Here is a 21,216-nt window from a genome sequence, read left to right as displayed (position 1 = left end):
ACTGGTGAAATCAGGAGTATGGGGAACATTTTAAGAAGTGGGCGGGATATGAGAGGGGCTTACTTCCTAGTTGCTAAGTAAGGAGTTTATACATACCTCTCTAGACACTGAGCAGCCAAGGAAGATTTTAAGAAACAAAGTCGTATTTGATTTTGGAAATATCATTCTGATGGCAGTGTGGAGAATGGATTAAAAGGAGATAGATTCTGAAAGCAAGAGGAACAGTTAGGAGACTACTGGAGTAGTTGTCCCACAGAGAGATTAGGCATATGTAGACAAGATAAAGATATGTATAGTTTACAATGACCTAGCAATATACCACTTCTAGGCATATGTACAGCTTTCCAATCAACATGCTGCAAAATATTTGATGGCAGGTAAAAATTTAAGGTGTGAGGGCAGACATAAATAAAGCAGTGAACAGAATGGGGAGACCAGATATTATGCCCATATGTTATCAACTGATTTTTGACAAAACACCAAGACAATTCAATGGAGAAAGGCAAATTTTTTAACAGATAAAGCTGGACTGACTAGATATACAGAAAACAATGAATCTCAAACTTTACCTCATACTGTACACAAAAATTAATATGAGCGGGATCACAGACATAAACCTAAAAGCCAAACCAATAAAGCTTCTGGAAGAAAACATAAAATAATATCTCTGTGACTTTAGGATAGGCAAAGATTTCTTATGATAAAAAAGCACTAACTTTTATAGTACTAGAAAAAAAATTGATAAACTGGACTTAAACAAAATTAAAAATTTTTGATCTTCAAAAGACACTGTTAAGAAAATGAAAAGGCAACCCACAGACTGAGAGAAAATACTCACATATCATGTTTCTGATCAAAAATCTGTGTCAGAAACACACATATACATACACACTTTCCTTCTATAAACTGAAAATAAAAACATAAACAACCCAATTTTAAAAATTAATAAGACTCAGATAAGGGTGTTGGTTATATTACCAAAACTCACTGAATTATACATTTAAGATCTGTTTATTTCACCATAAATTAATTTTACCTCACATTAATAAGTACATGGAAAAGTCAAATTTAAAAAAAACAATTCCCAGATTTACAGAGGTTGAAACTGTATTTGTCTGGTAATTATTATTTTAGAGTAGGAGTCAGCAAACTTTTTTTATAAAAAGCCAGACAGTAAATATTTTAGGCTTTGCAGGCCATATGGTCTCTGCTGCAACTATTCAACTCTGTCACTGTAATATGAAAGCATCCATAGACATGATGTTTACAAACGGGCATGGGTGTGTTTGAGTAAAACTATTTACCAAAATAGGTGGTGAGCTAAGTTTGGCTGAGGACTACAGTTTGCCTGCCCCTTTTTTAGAGCATAAGATTTTATTTGTAACACACTGCCACAGAGATCTCTGTAGCTTTACCATATTCCACCACCTCCCAGATAATAGGGCCAGTAAAAGTATCTTTTAACATACGGTAAGATGTGAAAACCTTTGATAAGCACTGCCCTAGAGAAATACATATGCACAAGGAGACATGCACAAAGATATTCATTAATCATTGTTTATAGTGGGAAAAACCTGAAATAATTTAAACGTCCATCAATGAGGGCAATTTGTGAATACACAAATCATGACACATACATACAATAAGATACAGTAGGAATGAACTAAATGTTCACTTATTAACACATGTATAATATAAGTGGGTATGTTTAAGATGGTGACTCATGACAAACCATAAAGTAACCTTTTTTTAAAATTCCAGTATAGTTAACGTACAGCATTTTATTAGTTTCAGGTGTATAATATAGTAATTCAACACTTGCATACATCACCCACTGCTCATGACAAGTGCACTCCTTAATCCCCATCACTTATCTCACCCATTCCCCACCCACCTCCCTTCTGGCAACCATCAGTTTGTTCTATATAGTTAAGAGACTGTTTTTCGGTTTGTGTATGTCTCTCTCTCTCTTTTTCCTTTGCTTATTTGTTTTCTTTCTTAAATTTCACGTATGAGTGAAATCATATGGTATTTGTCTTTCTCTGACTGACTTATTTGGCTTTCAGTATTATACTGTCTAGCTCCATCCATGTTGTTGCAAATAGCAAGATTTCATTCTTTTTATGGCTGAATAATACTCCACTTGTGTATACATGCACAAGGAGACATGCACAAAGATATCGGATATTCATTAATCATTGTTTATAATGGGAAAAACTTGAAATAATACACATACACACACATACACACACACACACACACACACACACACACATCTTCTGTATCCATTCATCTATCACAGGCATGTGGGCTGCTTCCATAATTTGGCTGTTATAAATAATGCTGCAGTAAACACAGGGGTGCACATATCCCTTCGAATTTGTGTTTTTGTATTTATTGGATAAATACCCTGTAGTGTGATTACTGGATAGTGGGTAGTTCTGCTTTTAATTTTTTGAGGAACTTCCATGCTGATTTCCACAGTGGCTGTGCCAGTTTGCATTCCCACCAACAGTGCAAGAGGGTTCCTTTTTCTCCAATTCCTTGCTAAGAATTCTTGTTGTTCCTACCATAAGATAATCTTTCCTCTGAAACAGAAATACCACATTACTTTTAAAATGTAGAAATCATACTCTTCAAAGGCTATCTTATCCTCTAAACTCAATCCAGGTACTAATGGCTAGACATTTCCAAAAGATGCACATGGAATGCTCTATAGATTCTAACATCTCAATCTGGGTGGACCCATGGTTCATATTAGACATACTCTTAAAAAGGGGGGACACAGAGTACAATGTCTACTTTTGCCAATCCTATTATTGGATGTTCTGAATTGCATGGATTAAGACTGGCCAGAGGTAGAAGCAGAAGCAGCTACGAAATCAGCCAATTCCCGAATTCCATTTGTCCCACTATCCAGTTTCAGTGGATATAGCAAGGTGGGCAGTGGCAACAGAAAAAGGAAAATACTGGTAATGAACCCTTTTATCAACAGCTTTTTTCATCATCCCTCAAAATCCCACTGGAGTGTTTTAGGGTAGTCCATTCCTAGCCACAGTCTAGACATGTAATAAAAATAACTTCAAATAAGGTATTTAATATCCCGAAACTAGAGAGGATAGGAACATGCTACAGTACTTCAATACAATGTTTTGGGTTCGTAACCTAAACATAATCTCTGCTGGTCTGGCGCATCTAGTTCCATCTAGTCAACAGACAGACAGGTAAGGTACCAGAGGGATGGTCAGTCCAAGACCCTTATTTTTATGTATTTCCAATAATCAGATCCTTATGATTTGCTCAATTCCATTGCCATTGTTTTGAAAAACCTTCTTCACCAAAGTCTACCTCCACTTTTAGGCAAGTTACCTAAAAATTAACACCTTGGGTATGTTCAGATTCTTAAGCATTAATTTTGACACAGCTCCCACACAATAGAACCTTTACAGAAATCTTCTTTCTCTTAGTATTACCTAAATATTAGAGCTCCAAGACAGTATGTTTTATTCCAAGTCCCCTTCTTGCCTCCCAAAATCATCATCCTATCAGCTTACACAGCTAAAGAACTGAAGACTAACTGCTTTGTCAGGATGGTTTTCTAATTGGGGTCAGTGCTCTAGCTAAGAAGGAGATTTAGTCCCCCAAATTAAGGGGAATTGGTCACGTTTCCTTGACAGGATATTGCTGGTGCTCAATCAGTTTAGACATTGGGATTTTACTGGAGAATCTCAGTAAAATCCGAGTAGGGAATGGTCCTCATGTGGGCTGGGGAACTAAACCTGGATTTCCATGGAGGATGAGCAAAGGGGATGGTTATCTTTCCTTTGTCTCTCTATCATAATTTACCTCTTCTTTTTTCACTTACATTTCTGAATGAGCTTCACAAAAAGCCACTAAGTACTTTTTTTTTTTTTTTAAGAGAGAGAGAGAGTACACACAAGAGGGGAAGAGTGGCAGAGGAAGAGGGAGAGGGAGAAAGAGACAGAGACAGAGACAGAGAAAGGGAGGAAGGGAGGAAGGGAGGAAGGGAGGAAGGGAGGGAGAGGGAGAGGGAGAGGGAGAGAGAGAGAGAGAGAAGGAGAGAGGGAAGGAGAGAGAGAGAGAGAGAGAGAGAGAGAGAGAGAGAGAGAGAGAGAGAGAATCCTAAGCAGATCCCATGCTAAGTGTGCAGCCCGACACAGGGCTTGATCCCACAACCCTAGGATCATGTCCTGAGCTGAAATCAAGAGTCAGATGCTCAACTGACTCAGCCACCCAGGTGTTCTGCATTAAGTACTTCTAAATTTCATTAATTTGGTTGTTAAAAGTTTCTCAAAAGAAGCCCTTGCTAAAATCCCATGACCGAATTATGTTATTGTATTATTTTGCTCTGTTCCCATAAAGCTAAAGTGCTAATAAAAACACACATGGTGGTTTAAACCATATATAAAGCACTGTCAAATACATTATCACTTTGAATCCTCATAATTCCATAAGGTACATTGAACAGATATTAAGAAAGGTTGTGGGACACTAAAGTCACATGGTTAGTAACTCCTGATTCCCAATCGATAACACTGACCTGCCCTTAAAGACCATGCCTTTCCTTATTCTTTAAAGGCTTAAATTATGCTCCCAGTGATGCCTTTAATTCCTTTGGCCAGAAACAATTTCTCTATCCTCTGATGACCTACAGAACTTTGTATCTCCCTTATGACACTTAGCATATCCTACCTCTGTTACATTTACAGATCTATAAGTCTTAGCATACTCAATACACATTCTTGAAGGGCAAGACTGGGTCTTATTTATCTTTATATCTCCTACAGCATCTAGAAACACTCAACGGTTCACTTGATGTCTAGTGTACCACCTTATTTACGTGGGTGATCCATGGTCAGAAACTTCATTATAAAAATATTATAAACATATATTTATACCTAATTATATTTATACCTAAATAAATATGCAGTATTTGTGTAACAGTTGTACTTTAAAAAAATGTAAGACGGATGTATGATTTTTAATCAAGAATTATAATAATCCTAATTATAATATTATGTCTTTTGGGAAAATCATTTTGACTTATAGCATTACTATCTGCAATTTCTTGCTTCTAGAGAATATAATCTGCATTGTTTAAAGGCTACTTATATTAGTAGATTAAACTTTAATTGAATGAAAAGGAGTATCTCTTTTGGAAAAGGTAGGGAACTCAGATCTAATCCTTTTCAATACTGTCAGGAATATTTTCATTCCTTGCTTTCTGGGAAGCAAAACAGGAGGAAAAATACTGATCTCTAAAGTATCAGCTAGGGATGTTTATAATTCTGTAATCTGCTTCTGACCTTCTGCTAAAGATAAGGAAAATGTGTGAGAAGTAAAGTCTATTATTTAAATTACATATGCATAAAATACATTTTATAGTGTTACCTAATATATAAACCTCTACTGAGCCTTCTTACTCAGCAACATCCTTTTGGAGGGAAGAAAAAGGATATATATCATTGCACTAAAGATCAGGGACTATTATCTTTTCCTATTCCATGGATTACCCTATTATTTATACAAACATGAGGAAGAAAGATAAGAAATTCTAGATTTATATCATACACAGAACTCTTGCATATACAACTAACCAAAAGAGCTAGGAGGCATTCTTAACTTTCTTTAGCATTTCAACAGTTATCTTATTTGCAGAACCATTCTAAACTTGAATGTGATCTACATGTTTTAAACACATAGAACTCTTATCCAAATGCTACTAAAAGAATTCATTCTTCCTTTTATATACTTTGCTGTGTGGATCCAAAGCCAAATGTGACAGAGCCTCAAAGACTTACATAGGTGTGCCTCGGAAAAACAGAAAAATCCAAACATTTGAAAGAGGAAGGAAGGAAGGGAGGGCGGAAGGAAGGAAGGAATGAAAAACAAGTGATGAATCAGGGGACTACTAGATCATATTAGGAGAAAGATTCTTTCCTTTAGGAAAGGATTTCCTTTGGGAATCCTTTAAAAAGCTCCACTAAAATGTTTAAAACATCACTTGATTTATAATAATTCAACTTATAGCAAATCTTTAAGAAACACACTTGTAACATAAAGGTGTATCAGTATTTACAAAAACACTGATAATTTCTGAGTCAGGTATCATGGCCATGTGGCCCAGACATCCCATAGGAAATAAGAGCACCTGGATTCTAGTTCTAGTTCTAGCAACCTTGGATACGTTCTAACTAGACTTAAGGGGATTTTCAAAAACTTTGCCAATGAAACTGTTTCCACTCCACAATGACTCTGATGCTAATTATGTATTGCTACTTCTACATCATACCGCTTTTTATCTGTGAACTCATTCTGCCAGAACCTTGTCTAAAAAGGCCAGAATATATTGCTAAAAAGATTCATTCTTAGTGATAAACCATTTTTTAAAAAAACAAAATCTACAATTTGGCAAAAGTGCTTCACACAGCTTGCAGGGTAACAGATTTGGACCAGGATGCAGGAGAGGTGGGTTTGATTTGTTTCTTTTGTTGCATTTACTGTGCTCCGATAAAGTGCTTGGCATTGTGTAAATAACCCAGAACATCTAAAGCCTACTGCCCTCTGGAGTCTCCCCGTGAAGATAAAATAAGCTAAAAATTCAAATAGAATTTGAATGGTGCTTCTTAAAGTTTTCCACCAAAATGCTCCCGATAGCAGAGGAGAGTAAACTTAGATACTATTAAGAATATGAAGCCTGGCCTAAACCAATGGGCTAAAGTTTGATGTTTCATCAAATTTTTCATTTCACTCCATTACATATCCTGTTTGTTTTATTATTTGAAAATAATTTAATTTATATGCCAGCAAATAAAATTGTATCAATTTTCAGGAAAATGTACCACGTTTATCCCGGCAGTTTATAAACTTCTGACTCACTTTCCCCAGGTTTACATGTAACTCAATTTGAGAAGCACTTGTAGGATAAACTTGGAAATAAACATCTACGTGGGCTCGCCCTGGGCAAGGCTGTTGTGTGGATAAAGCTTCAGCTCTCTAATCCTGTATTTCTGTATTTCATAACTATAAATGATATATCAAAGACTTCTTTTTCTGCCCTTAAGTGGGAAGCTGAAGATAAAGCAAATGTCACAGTGAAAAGGAGTTTGAGTTCTACTGAGACATACATATAATCTAACTGGTATTTTACATTGCTGAAACAAAGATCTTTCTTTTATGAACCATGAATAGCAAAAACAAAAGTCATACAGTTGAAACTAAAGTCCTGATGTACCTGCAATGATACTTGTTTAGGTCAGGTAATTCTCAGAGGAGTCGGATGCAGGGCAGAGAGACCCATCAGAATCTTGAAGCCTGGACAGCTAGCTTTTCAACTATGTATGGCACCAACTCACTCTCCAAGCCATTCTCCCTGTACCACCATCTCTTAGCCCCAAACTCAACCAGTTTAAAAGCCACTAACTACTGTTAGCCACTGTTATAGGTGGGAGTAAATCTTCTATCTGAGGTGTATTGGTATAGAAAAAATATTGAGATGAGGGTAAGGTAGCTTCAGGGGAGAATCTTTGGTCCAGAATTTTATTATGATAAATAGTGGGTTTACTAAGCACAGAGATATTTTAATGTCTAGATGTTATTCTCAGAAGTTCTTTCTCCTCTCTCAATCTCTTTCAATTTTTTCATTTAATTCTACAATTTTAAAAAGGAAAAAACTATATGAAGCTACTATAAAGGCTTAATTTTCATCTTACAGTAAAAAGATAACTTTCCTGTTGTTGCAAGTTATAATCTAACAATATATTCCATTATCATGTTTGTATTTTAAAATCTGGGGACCAAACATACACAATGAAAATAAACTGTATACGAAAATCATCTTAATACCTGTTATGGTTTTATCATTTTCCCTTGTGATTACAGCCTATAAAAGTTGATAGGGAGGTAGGTATTGAGTATCATGAGCTTTTTATAGAGCTAAACTGAAGTTCAGAAGCTACAATTAATTGCCGACGTTCAGAAAGCTAAAAATAACAGAAGTGAGATCCGATATGGTCAAACTCACAGTCTAGGATCTTTTCCTCTTCATCACATTACCTAATCAGAGAAATCAAAATGTTTTTTGCAGCATAAGGGATCTAAAATATTATTTTCACTTATTTGGAGTTTCTATTAGTCAATCATCAAAGGTTGAAAATATTACTGTAAAAATGCCACATAGAAGCATATCCATAGTCTATCTTAATAGGTATATTATGCTTATGGACTCTTAACCACTTCATTATTTTATCAGTGTCAACATGAGATTAGCTGTTATTAAGGATACCCTGGCTGGACCATTTAGATAATTCTAATAGACATCTTAGTATTTTTATAAAAGTTAAAAATATTAGTTTCACAGGAAAATTTGAAGTATAATTTAATTTGTGCTTTGCTTGCTAAAGATTTCCTTTTGATATAATGAGAGATATTTGCTTAAAGACTTTAGTGGTAGAACTACCATGTTGATCCAGCAATCCCACTTCTGGGTATGTATCTGAAGGAAATGAAATCACTGCCACAAAGAGATGCATGCACCCTCATGTTAACTGCAGCATTATTCACAAAAGCCAAAACACAGAAACAACCTACATGTCCACCAATGGATGAATGGATAAAGAAAATACACACACATACACGAATATTATTCAGCCATGAGAAAGAAGGAAGTACCAGCATTTGTGATAACATGAATGGACCTTGAGGACATTATGCTAAGAGACAATAAGTCAGAGAGAGACAAACACTGTATGATCTCATTTGTATGTGGAATCTAAAAAAACCGAACTCACAGAAACAGAGAACAGACAGGTATTTGCCAGAGGTGGGGAAGCGTAGGGATGCAGGGAAAGTGTGAAGGAGGTCAAAAGGTACAAACTTCCAATTAAAAGATAAATTAGTTCTGGGGATATAACGTACACCATGATGACTATAGTTAACAATACTATACTGTATATTTGAGAGTGGCTAAAAGAAAAACTCTTAAAAGTCCTTATCACAAGAAAAAAAATGTAAGTAAAGTGATGGATATTAACTAAATTTACTGTATTAACTATATTTTATATCAAATATACTTATATCAAATTATAGGTTGTATACCTTACACTAATACGATATTATGAGTTATATCTCAATAAAACTGGAAAAATAATTTGATCAACCAAGCTAGAAGACTGAATTACCCTCCTATTCTTTGCATATAAAATGATAATGCAAAATCGTTATCATATAGAAATTATCCTATTTTTAAATGCAGGGAAAATAGCATTATAGAAGTGTTTTAGATAACTAATTAATCAAAATATTATGTTGGTTTTTTCTGAGTTTAATGAGTTTGTAGTGTTTGTCAGCTTTAAAAATTTTACCAAGAGTAAACCCTAAAAAATATTAAAAATGAAACCATAATTTTTTAATTAAAAAAGGAGCCAAGAAAACAAGAAAGAATGAAATATGGTCTTTTGTAGCAACGTGGATGGAACTGGAGAGTGTTATGCTAAGTGAAATAAGTCATACAGAGAAAGACAGATACCATATGTTTTCACTCTTATGTGGATCCTGAGAAACTTGACAGAAGACCATGGGGGAGGGGAAGGAAAAAAAAAGTTAGAGAGGGAGAGAGCCAAACTGTAAGAGACTCTTAAAAACTGAGAACAAACTGAGGGTTGATGGGGGGGTGGGAGGGAGGGGAGGGTGGGTGATGGGTATTGAGGAGGGCACCTGTTGGGATGAGCACTGGGTGTTGTATGGAAACCAATTAGACAATAAATTTCATATTAAAAACAAATAAATAAAAATAAAAATTGTTCCTAAAAAAACAAAAAAAACCCCAAAACTTTAGTCTCTCAATCATCAAACACTATGATGAACTACTTCTAGTTCTCCCACTGACTCCATGCTCTCTCACCTCTTTTCACATGTTGTGCCCACTAACAGAAAATTCTACCACATCTCTACCTGGCTGACTCATACTCATACTTTGGGCCTGAGCTTAAAAGTCACTTCCTCCAGGGGTGCCTGGATGGCTCAGTAGGTCTGACTTCAGCTCAGGTCATGACCTGTGGTTTGTGAGTTTGAGCCCCACATCAGGCTCTCTCTACTGTCAGCACAGAGCCCACTTTGGATCCTCTGTCCACCTCTCTCTGCTCCCCCCAACCCCAACTTGTACTCACTCTCTCAAAAATGTATAAACATAAATAAATAAATAAATAAATAAATAAATAAATAAATAAATAAATTCTTCTTCCAGAAGAATCCCAAATATGTGTTAGGTAAGTGCTTCAGAGTCCTACCAACTTACCTGTATCATAACATATTTTAAGGGTCCATTCAGCTGCCTGCCTTTCCCCCTAGGCTGCCCCTGACAGGGCAGGGACTATGTGTGTCTTCTTCACATAGTCCAGCATGGTGCCTGGCACACAGCAGGTGCTTTTCCTAAATTACTTTTATTTTAAGATTGCCTTCACATAAAATGACAAATAAAACTCTTTGAACAAAACCTTTTTGAAATGAGGTATGGAGAGAAGGTAACCACCCAGTTTAGATAACTATATATTGCAAATGGCAATATACCTGAAGATGTACTTAAATCAGGCATCTCTAGGGCATTAAATTTTACCATATTTAGAAACTTTTTTGCTTACTAGTCATTATTTTCATTTAAAAGAAAATTTTCTAATTCGATTTACCAAATTAAGCCAGTTCAACTTATTACATATTTATTAAGACAGTGGAAAAAGACAAGAGAAAGAAATATAAAACAGCCAAAGTGTTTTAACTACTAATCTGAATAAATGTTTAATTTTTAGAACGGAAAAACCAGTAGAGAACTAAGTTTAAATGGTTGAGGTTCTTTGTTGCTAAATATCTATTCAAGAGTATTTATATCAACTAGACAAGCATTTTAGAAGCTGGTCATCATAATAGCCTAAAATAGTGAATATATATTTAAAAAAATCAGTAATTGTTGAAAGATACTTCAAACCATTAAACACCAAGATTCCATTCTGAATTATCATAAGGAATCTATTTAGAAGAGTCATGCAGTTGGTTCAGGTTTAGGAAATATCTTGTGATACAGAAAAATAAACTGACCCTTTTATCAGCAACTTTAGAACAGACACAACATCCATAGGTGATGGAAAAGATCATTATTATTATTTTTAACTGGGAGCATAATTTTGAATATTTTGCTTCACTTAGCCAAATCACTATAAAGAATATGGTTTCATAAATAATGAAGGGAAAAAAAACAATTCAACCTACAACAAGGTATGATTTAGCTATTGAAATGATCAGATGTGCATACTAATTTCTGTACTGGTGACAGATTTCAATAGAAACAACTAAATTCCACCTGCAGGCACATCATGTCAAGTGTGTATAAACAATAATAATTTCATGGCAATGGTGCCTGGGGAAATATCCCAAGATTCTTTATACAAGTCACTACAATAACAGATGTAGTAGTTGATTTATGGCTAACTAAAGAACTAAAGTTAAAGAGCTTATTAAAATTCATTCTGTTTCCTCTAATTCTAAAAATAGGTTAGTTTTTCCAAAAGGTGCATATACAGATAATGTATATAAACAGAAACAGAAGTGGATGGCTACCACAGCTTTCATAAAAATAAAATATTCTAAGCCCAAACATAAATCTCTTCCTTCTTTTAGATAAAAGATTAGCATCTAAATTATTTTAGCTACAATGAGTTCTGCAAGCATATTGAAAATAATCACTAGTTTAATTAATTAAAGGTGTCCAACAGGCACAGTTTAATTTGCTAGCAGAAAGAAAAATATATGATTTTATACAATACCTGTAGTGATAAAGGAAAGACCTATTAATTAAAATTATAATTCTGTGCTACCATGATAAAATGACTTCTTTAAAATCAGGGACTGCAAATGACTGAGAAGAAAATACCACTGATAACTCTTAAGTACTGGAAATTATATAGAAGGTTTGGGAAAAGTTACAGGATACCAGGTAGTAAATAAAATCGGTAATTTTATTTCGTTCCTTGGCATTCAGCACAGTCTCTGTGCCTGTCATTGTTCCAATGGGTAAGGTGTTTGGCCAGAGTTTACTGGGAAGGTGTAGACTGAGGGCAGGTGGAAGTCAATGTGCCAACCATAGTTCTGTCATTTATAAGCTGCATGATAAATCAATCACCTGGTATCTACTAGGCCTTAGAATCACATAAATTAAAGAAGAATGATTTCTAGAACCTGTTTAACGATAACTTTAAGCAATTATGCATGTTTCAAATTCAAGCCTCTTTAACCTTCACATCTTGTAGTTGCTACTACAGCCTACAAAATGCATGAGAAATGATTAAATCAAATAACTAGTTGTAGCTTCTAGGCAAGGCCAAGCTATACATTAAATTTGGTAAGACGAGTGAGGCCAACTTTTTCTTTCCTATTAACTGACTACCATCCCCAAAGTTGCCTCTCCCTAGAAACGGTTAAACACAAGAACCTTGCCCTACTCTGGCCCTGTACTTTCACAATCAAAGAGGCTTGATATTAAACTAAGTTCCCAAAATGAAAAAGTGAGCCACAATGAGTCTGACAGAACTGCTTTTCCTGTATATTCCTAACCTTGATTATCTAATCTGTTTGCACTAGCTGTGAACTACAGACCAGATGAATGGAAGATGTAACCTCAAAATTAAAGATCAGCTAAGGTTCTAGATTAAGAGGTTCACTTTAAAACTTGGTGTTACAAAGAAAAAGTATGTTGATACATACAATAAGGCTCCTAAATCATCCTAAGAAAGACAAAACTCACATCACAAAAGAATGCTTTAAATTCATATAGAACCTTTTATAGAGCAACTTAAAGCATTTTATAAAAATTACCCAATGAATTTTCCTGCACTTCTGTGAAGAGTCAGGTTATCTGATATTTTCCAACAGAGGTAAAAAGAAACAAAGGAACTAAAGTCACTCACTTTGCCAATGACAAAGCTTCTTATTCTACATCTAGTGTTTTAAACTTGTGAAAAAAGATGCTCAGCTTCATGAGAAACTATATTAACAGAGATGCCTCAGCCTTTTGAAAAAATGTTGACTTCCCACAAGATGAAACTGCAGAGACCGTGTATTGTCTTCCTAGCATTTCACCTACTCACTTAGTTCAGTATCTGCCACACTGTAGGTACTCAACTGTATATTTATCCAATGAATAAAGGCTATTAACGATAGCTAATAATTACTAGAGTTCATCTATCAAGTATTATGGTTAAGTGCATTACATACATTATTTTGCTTACTCCTACCAACAGCTCAAAGAGGTAAGTAAATTATTACCTCTCACTGTGCTGATGAGAGAACTAAGTCTAGTAACTTGCCCAAGATTACAAACTGATAAAGCAAGGATTTTAACAAAAGGTAGCCCAACTTTAGACCTTGTTTAAAAATCATCATTGCAGAAAGAATAGATTAGCAGTGAGAAACTCTATATTCTACTTCCTCTATTACTAAATTCTTAGAGATAAAGAAAAATTTCTTGATGATCTTTATACCTCTTATAATGTCTAGCATAGTACCTTACATTAACTGTTTCTTGAATAAAATGAAAATTACATAAGCAAATTAGGTTTCATTGTCCTCTACTGTAAAATGGATTAAAAAGGTACCTGCATGGTCTGTCTCAGTGGTTCTCAAAGTGTGATCCCTGGACCCGCAAACTCTGTTTGAAATACAAATTCTCAGCACCCCCAGATCTACTTAATAAGAAGACAGTGCCTTAACAAGTCTTCCAGGTGATTCTCATGCATGCAGAAGATTTTCATGTATCGATCTACCTTATTACATAATTATGAGTATCAAATTAGATAATTACGTGTATCAATTAAGTTCAGTAATGTGAAAGTAGTCTAAAAAGTGAAAGGTGTATCATCATTAAAAGAGTAAATTTCATTCCTTAAAAAAAACTTAGTGGTTTTGCTAAGTCCAGATAAAAACGAACATCAGAAATTAAACAGGTCATAAAGCACTTTTTAAATAAAATATCATTCTAGACTTTACCTTAGTTATGTTGAGCAGTCATGGATCCAGAGAAAAAGATGACCACGAGCCATAAAGCTGTGCCTAGAAATCTGATAATTTGGAACATGGCAGTTCAACCCAGAGATGTGAAATACTGCACAGGCTTCTTACCTGACCAGTGTCCAGTGGAGGTGCCAGATCTGTCTGTGCAGGTCTCACTCACAGGTCTAAACACAGTTTCCCATCCACCAGTAGCATAGCGCCAATTCTGAGATTCCAAGATGAGTGTTCGCTGAGTGCCATATGCAATCATGAAGCAGTAGACCACATGATGGAGTTGACAGCCATAGCCACAGCCTTTGTTGATATTACATACTAGCTTCTTGGCTTTGCTGCAGTCCTTGGGATTCTATCAGGGAGAAAGACAAAGGTGCAGGGAAAAGACAAAGGTGAAGAGAGGTCATCTTCTCTTCATAAGAGACAAGTGTCAAAAATCATATATAAGCCAAGACTGACCCAGTGTATCTTACTAAGCAAAGAATCTAGCTTTAAGGATTAAATTTCAAAGCATCCACTGAACGTTTATTTTAGAGAGATGGCAGGGAAAAAAGAACAGTTGCTTAAGAAACATCGCTAAACAGATATGAAATTACGCAGCTACATTAAAAAAGTAATCTTCACTTCTCCATCACTCAGAACATGCAAGTGTGATCATCTCCAAATTCAAAGTTGCATACATTGATGAGCTCATTATGAAAGAAGTAAAATAACTTATTTATGCCAGCTGTACTTCAGCACACTGAGCTTACCTTCCCACGTGAAACTTAAATCATTTTAAATGAAAAACTATAATTTACCTATTAATTCCACTTATCTCCACAGAGTTCTAGATATCACAAACAAAATGTACTTTTTCATTATGGAAGTGAAACCAATGAATAAAAAAAAATATGAGTTCAACAATTATAAAATATCAGTTACAAAACTTGTTTTTTTTAAACTAATGATGATAGCTACTAGTAATTTTCACAATAAAATGTAGAATATGTTCTACATTGGCTGTCTTGAGGCTGTGTTATAGTAGCTTTTTAATCTCTGAAGTATAATTAACATACAGTGTAATGTTAGTTTCAGGTGTACAACATAATGATTCAACAATTCTTTACTCAGTGCTCATAAGTGTAGTCACCATCTGTCACCAAAACACGTTATTATAGTATTATTGACTATATTCCCTATGTGTACTGTTCATCTCTGTGACTATTTTAGAAATGTAAGTTTGTACCTCTTAATCCCCTTTATCTATTTCACCCATATGCCCACCCATTGTTATGCCAATTTTTAATCAGGAGGTCCTTTTTTCTATGTGTATACCTTGCTATAAGATGAACAGTAAGTAGTTAAAACACTTAATATTATCTAACAGCGGGTGCAATAGGGTTAGTTAATGAGAGATATCTTTTTTATTATAAAGCTTCAACTCTGCTGTAATTCGTATGCGCTACTGTTAAATATCCCGAGGCATCTTAGTTCTTCAAATAAAATTTTGTTTTGACAAGGACTTTAACCAAGAAGTTTAAAGCTGTTCTGTCTGCAAGAAGTTTAAGTTGTTCTGTCTATGAGGTAAGAGTATGGATGGGTGCCTTGAGGAACAGCAACTTTTCTCCCACAAAGAAGCAAAGTAACCAGTTCTCAATTTATATGAGCCTTGAAAAAAGGCAGTCGCCAAACCACAAGTCTACAGCTGTTTTCCAAGGATATCATCTGTTCTGTCAAGCAGAGCCCTAGAAACAAAAGCTAGGAAGGTGAAGGTATAAAATGACTCTGAAGGAAAAGCTGAGAAGGGAAAATACAGCACAGTTACTTTCAGAAGAGGTATCTTTTACATTCAAATGTGCCACTGAGGCTGATCTTTTTAGATCAAAATATAACCTATAGCATCAAGAGCCTTCTGAAGAGTTAGAGCCCTTAGAAGTCTGAGAAAATCCAGATAAAATTCAGCAAGCTTTGGTCAGTACAGTTTCCCCAATCAAGTACCAGAGTTGCTGATTCTTTTCACTTAAGACTTTTCTACTTAAGACTCCAGTTGGTTTAGCCACAAGAGATTTGAGAGGAAGAAAAGGATAGGTGATATGTTATTGAGAGACCAATATCATTTACTTTCTATCCAATATTATATAAGGATCCTGGGAATAAGGAACATTCTCAAAATGATCCACAGCTTTTTTATTAATTCAATAGTTTATCAATAGGGCAAATAAAGAACATAACATTTGTCAGATATTTTGTGATTTTAAGAAATACAGCACATGAGGGGCGCCTGGGTGGCTCAGTCGGTTAAGCAGCCGACTTCGGCTCAGGTCATTATCTCGCAGTCCGTGAGTTCCAGCCCCGCATCAGGCTCTGTGTTGATGGCTCAGAGCCTGGAGCCTGTTTCGGATTCTGTGTCTCCCCCTCGCTGACCCTCCCCCATTCATGCTCTCTCTCTGTCTCAAAAATAAATAAACGTTAAAAAAAAATTAAAAAAAAAGAAATACAGCACATGAATATTTCTAAAACTCATATGAATGAAAAAGAAAATATCCTTTATATATTTTTCAGTAGACTTTTTCTTTTAGAATAGTTTTTCAATATACACAATTATTGTAAAGATAGTACAGATATGCCATATACCTCACATGTAATATACCTGATTACATCTTACATTAATCTTCATATTTTTAAGGGAAAAAAAGAGTGAAAGAATAGAATAATTAAATGTTTGAAACTATAGACTTTTTTTTTAATAAAAAGAAGACATATCTGCATTTAAGACACAGATTAAGGAATCTGTGTTTCCTGAGTCTAATTACAATGCAATGCTTCAAGCATAAGAACCGAGTCCTAAGAGAAAGACATGAACAGTTTATGAAATGAAGCTTCATTCAAGAGTGTTAATGTGCCTTAACCCAAGCTAAATTGAGACTGTATTAAATCTTTCTGTTAAGTCATAGGTAACATGTAGAAAGGAAAGGAATCCACTATGTTTGGTTCTGGAATGAGTAATCATGAGTAATCAATGGAAGACTCCAAGGCTAGCAATAAGAGAAGAGAAAATGAATGATCAGAATGAGAATAGTAAATAAAACACTGAAGTTCAGAGCCACAGCCCAATTTTTTACAAAAATATTTAAAAGTGTGAAAAATTCAAAAGATCTTGTTCATAAAAAGGCAGAGAGACAGTGAGAAATAGAAAAAACAAAAACAAAAAACAAACCTATGTGTGTCTAACACAAGATTAGGCTCACCAGAATAAGTATCTAGAAAAAACAAGCAGATGTTAATAAAGGAAAGAAAGCAACAATTCTGAGGTGGGCAGGGATTTATTCAGATGGAAAGAAACCCTACTCAGGAACCCCTTAGCTGACCTAAGTCTTTGTTATCCACCACTGCTACAGAGGAGCACAAATAGAGATTTATAGGAGTCTATAGAAGGGAATCAGAGCTGTTGTCACACACACATGGGCATGCATATATATGTATGCATAATCTTCAAATTTCTTACCAAATAACCTTTGTCAATTGCACTGATCCTGGTTTTATACTTTCTGTCTGCAAAAGGCTTGAAGGTATGTCTCATCCATTAGCAAGAATATACAGAAGGGCTTCCTTACCAAAAGCAGCTTTAATTATGCTGACACTTTAACAGGGTAGTTATTTCTGATGATAAAACCTGTTTTTCAATTGTTTCTAGTGTGCCTAATGCACTTTCTTCTATATTTCTCTACCAGTTATCCAAGAATGCAGGCATATTGCTTTGTTCTGTATGGTGATTCTTTCGATTTTTCCCCTTCCTCCCTTTTAAGACATTGTCCACTCACCACACACACACACACACACACACACACACACACACCCCACATGTGTGTGCGTAGAATATGATACACTTCCAGCAGGAGTGCCACTAGGAAGTACTTCTCATTTGGGACTAGAAGATTGGGAAATACAGATTGAAAATACCTCCTCCCTAAGTCCCTTGGGAGAGGGTCTCACTCACTTCTCCCTCCTTCTGCCTTGAGTATCACCCACTGATTGCATACAGGTGAACTTTCGTTCATTAAATAAATATCTTATTGAGCACTTAATATTTACAACAAAATTTGGGAGATAACAATCCAACAGAATAAGAAATTCATCTTGCAAATGATGATGATTATTCAAGTTTTAGAAATAGGAGGTAAATTTGCCAAAATTACTTGAAACAACATAGTTTAGTTAAAGACCTTTGCATAGAGAAGTTTAAGATAAAATTTTGTTCTAATTCGGGTTCTGTTATGAATTAAATTGTGTGATTTTGCTTCATTTTGTTAATTTCAAATTATGACAAAAATTACCTCCCTCCACAATCTCTTTCTGCTCACCCATCCTTCCTTCTCAGAGATACTATGAAACTAAATGACATGGTATATGCTCACAGCTAATTCAAACATACTAACTCATTTATTCTCATAATCTCAAGAGACATTGTTTCACACTGGATAAATGCAGTATTTTTGCATTTAGTGCTGCAAGGTGGTCCAAACATGGACCTTTAAAAGCTAACAATATTATGTAACATTCTTACAGTTATAATTCTGCAGCAAAGCTATTACATATAAATTAAGAAATAAGGACTTAAGATAAAATAGGGTTCTTCTGTATTCAGTTTCCTTTTCTTCAGTTTTTTTTTAACACTATCTGAGGCATTTCTTCTGACACTGTTAATTTCTAAGAATGACCCTAGATGACCAGAACTGAAAGCCCTATTTGTTCTCATTATCCTATAAATCAAAATTGAGAAGTATATATTAAAATCAATATGCCTCCAAGATGGTATATTAAGAGAAGCAGTGTCTCTTAAACCTAAATGATTATTAATTCACTAAAGGCATCATCATATGCTAAAATATTTTAGTCTCTTTTACTTTGGTTAAAATACGAAAATTGTTACTATTGAACATATTTCAAATTCAGAAGCCAGTGTAATTTCTACTTTGCTAAAAAGAATTTTAAATCAACTAGTAAACCACAGTTATTCTTATATTATGTAGGCACTGCTAAGATTTAGAAGTTTCCACTGCCTTCATTTAGTAAATTAGTAGTAATTGTGAATTAATGATGTAACATTACAAAATAGTACTGATTCTGTGGCTTTTAAATTAAATCACCGATGAAGCCTTTTGCCACAACTATTTAGATTTCCAATACACACAAGCAAAAGACTCTTCAGAGGAAACTTTTCCAGCTACCATGTAATTTTCCTCACTTATCTGTCTATATTTACTACCAACCAAAAGCATTGCAGAAAAAGGCTAAATTAACAACAAACAAAAATTAGTCAATATAAACTGGACATCGTATCTCCAGAAATCTCTCATGAAGAGTAAATGTTCAATAACTATTAGTTCAATTGAATTGCATGTAGGGAGACAAAGGTGATGTCAAGCCAACAGTGACAAAAATATATTGGTGGCAAACAAGCCAGAATGTAGAATTCAGCTCTCCCTATCTATTGTTCAATACTCTTATCTATCCTCTCATGATGTCTTTAATACAAAATTCAACAAGAAGTGCAGGCTTAGAGCACTTACCTGGTCACTCCCCTAGCCTTGTGGACGTATGTATACTAGACAAATAAAAACTGTATCTATTTAAAGTATACAAACAAGTTGATATATATATATATATATATATATATATATATATATATACACACACACACACACACACACATACATATATATACACACGTACATACATACACACTATGTAATGATTACCACAATCAAATTAATTAAGATATCCATCACTTCACATAGTTACAATTTACTTTTTCGTGGGGAGAACTCTTGAAATCAACTCTCTTAGCAAATTTCAGGTATGTAATACCAGTATTATTAATTATAGTCACCATACTGTACATTAGATCTCTAGAACTTACTCATCCCACATTAAGTGAACCTTCATACCCTTTGATCAACATCTCATTTCCCACATCTCCTTTCTCCTGGTAATTCCTATACTACTCTCTACTTTTATGAATTTGACTTTTTTAGATTGCACATATGAGATCATGCAATATTTGTCTTTCTGTGTCTTATTCACTTAGCATAATATCCTTCAGGTTTTATTATCTTGCAAAAGCAGGTTTTATTATTTTCGTGGCTGAAGAACATTCCATTGTGTGTATATATGTGTGTATATATATATATGTGTGTGCATATATGTATATGTATGTGTGTATATCTTTTTTTCTTTATCCATTTATCCACTGACAGACACATAGGTTGTTTCCATATTTTGACTATTTTGAATAATGCTGCAGTGAACAAGGGGGTGCAGTATCTCTCTGAGATAGTGATTTCATTTCTTTCAGACATATACTACTGAGAAGTGGGACTGCTGTATCATACAGTAGTTCTATTTTTAACTTTTTGAGGAATCTCCATACTGTTTTCCATAATGGATATTTACATTCCCACCAATGGTGTACAAGGGTTCCCTTTGGTCCACATCCTTTATAAAACTTGTTATCTTTTATCTTTTTGATAACAGCCTTTCTAACATGTATGAGGTGATTTCTCATTGTAATTTTGATTTGCATTTACCTGATGATTAGTGATCTCTTGACTATTTGTAGGTCTTCTTTTGAGAAATGTCAATTCAGATCCTTAGTCCATATTCTAGTAGGTTATTTTTTTGCTGTTGAGTTGAATTCCCTATATATTTTGAATGTTAACCCCTTATCAGATACACAGTTCGCAAATATTTTTTCCCACTCTAGGATGCCTTTTCATTTTGTCCATGATTTCATTTGCCATGCAGAAGTTTTTTCGTTTGCTGTAGTCACTTGCTGATTTTTACTTTTGTTGCTTTTGCTTTTGGTGGTATACACAAAAAATCATTGTCAAGAACAATGTCCAAGGAGCTTTTCCTCTATGTTTTCAGATCTCACATTTAAGAAGCCCAAGAACCCTTCCAGCAACTAATAGCATTCCTTCTCCAGGGCAGAGTTAAGCCATAGACACCTCCTATTTCCAATGAAGAGAGGTCAGAAAAACTAAAGGAATGAGCCAGGTACGTTAAATTTTATTGTGTTCTTTGTCTGCTCTAATCATAAGACTAAACAGTTTTTAATTTGTTTGTTTAAAAAGATCTACAGCATCTACCTTTGTGTTATAATGA

At 34.8% G+C, this 21,216-nt stretch overlaps 1 protein-coding gene across 13 annotated transcripts in view; it reads right to left on the bottom strand.

Moving 5' to 3' along the window:
* Positions 1 to 21,216, bottom strand: part of FUT8 (fucosyltransferase 8) — a 308,716-nt gene that overhangs the window by 45,831 nt on the left and 241,669 nt on the right. For all 13 annotated transcript variants that reach the window (XM_042989928.1, XM_042989927.1, XM_042989929.1 and 10 more), the window contains one exon: positions 14,185 to 14,422. In XM_042989928.1, coding sequence (XP_042845862.1) covers positions 14,185 to 14,422 — 238 coding nt within the window. The remainder of the gene's footprint in view (positions 1 to 14,184; positions 14,423 to 21,216) is intronic.

The sequence above is a fragment of the Panthera tigris genome, chromosome B3, assembly GCF_018350195.1.
Source record: "Panthera tigris isolate Pti1 chromosome B3, P.tigris_Pti1_mat1.1, whole genome shotgun sequence".
Classification (NCBI taxonomy): Eukaryota; Metazoa; Chordata; class Mammalia; order Carnivora; family Felidae; genus Panthera; species Panthera tigris.
Note: the sequence above shows the minus strand (reverse complement) of the source record. Positions and strands in the feature narration are given on the sequence as shown.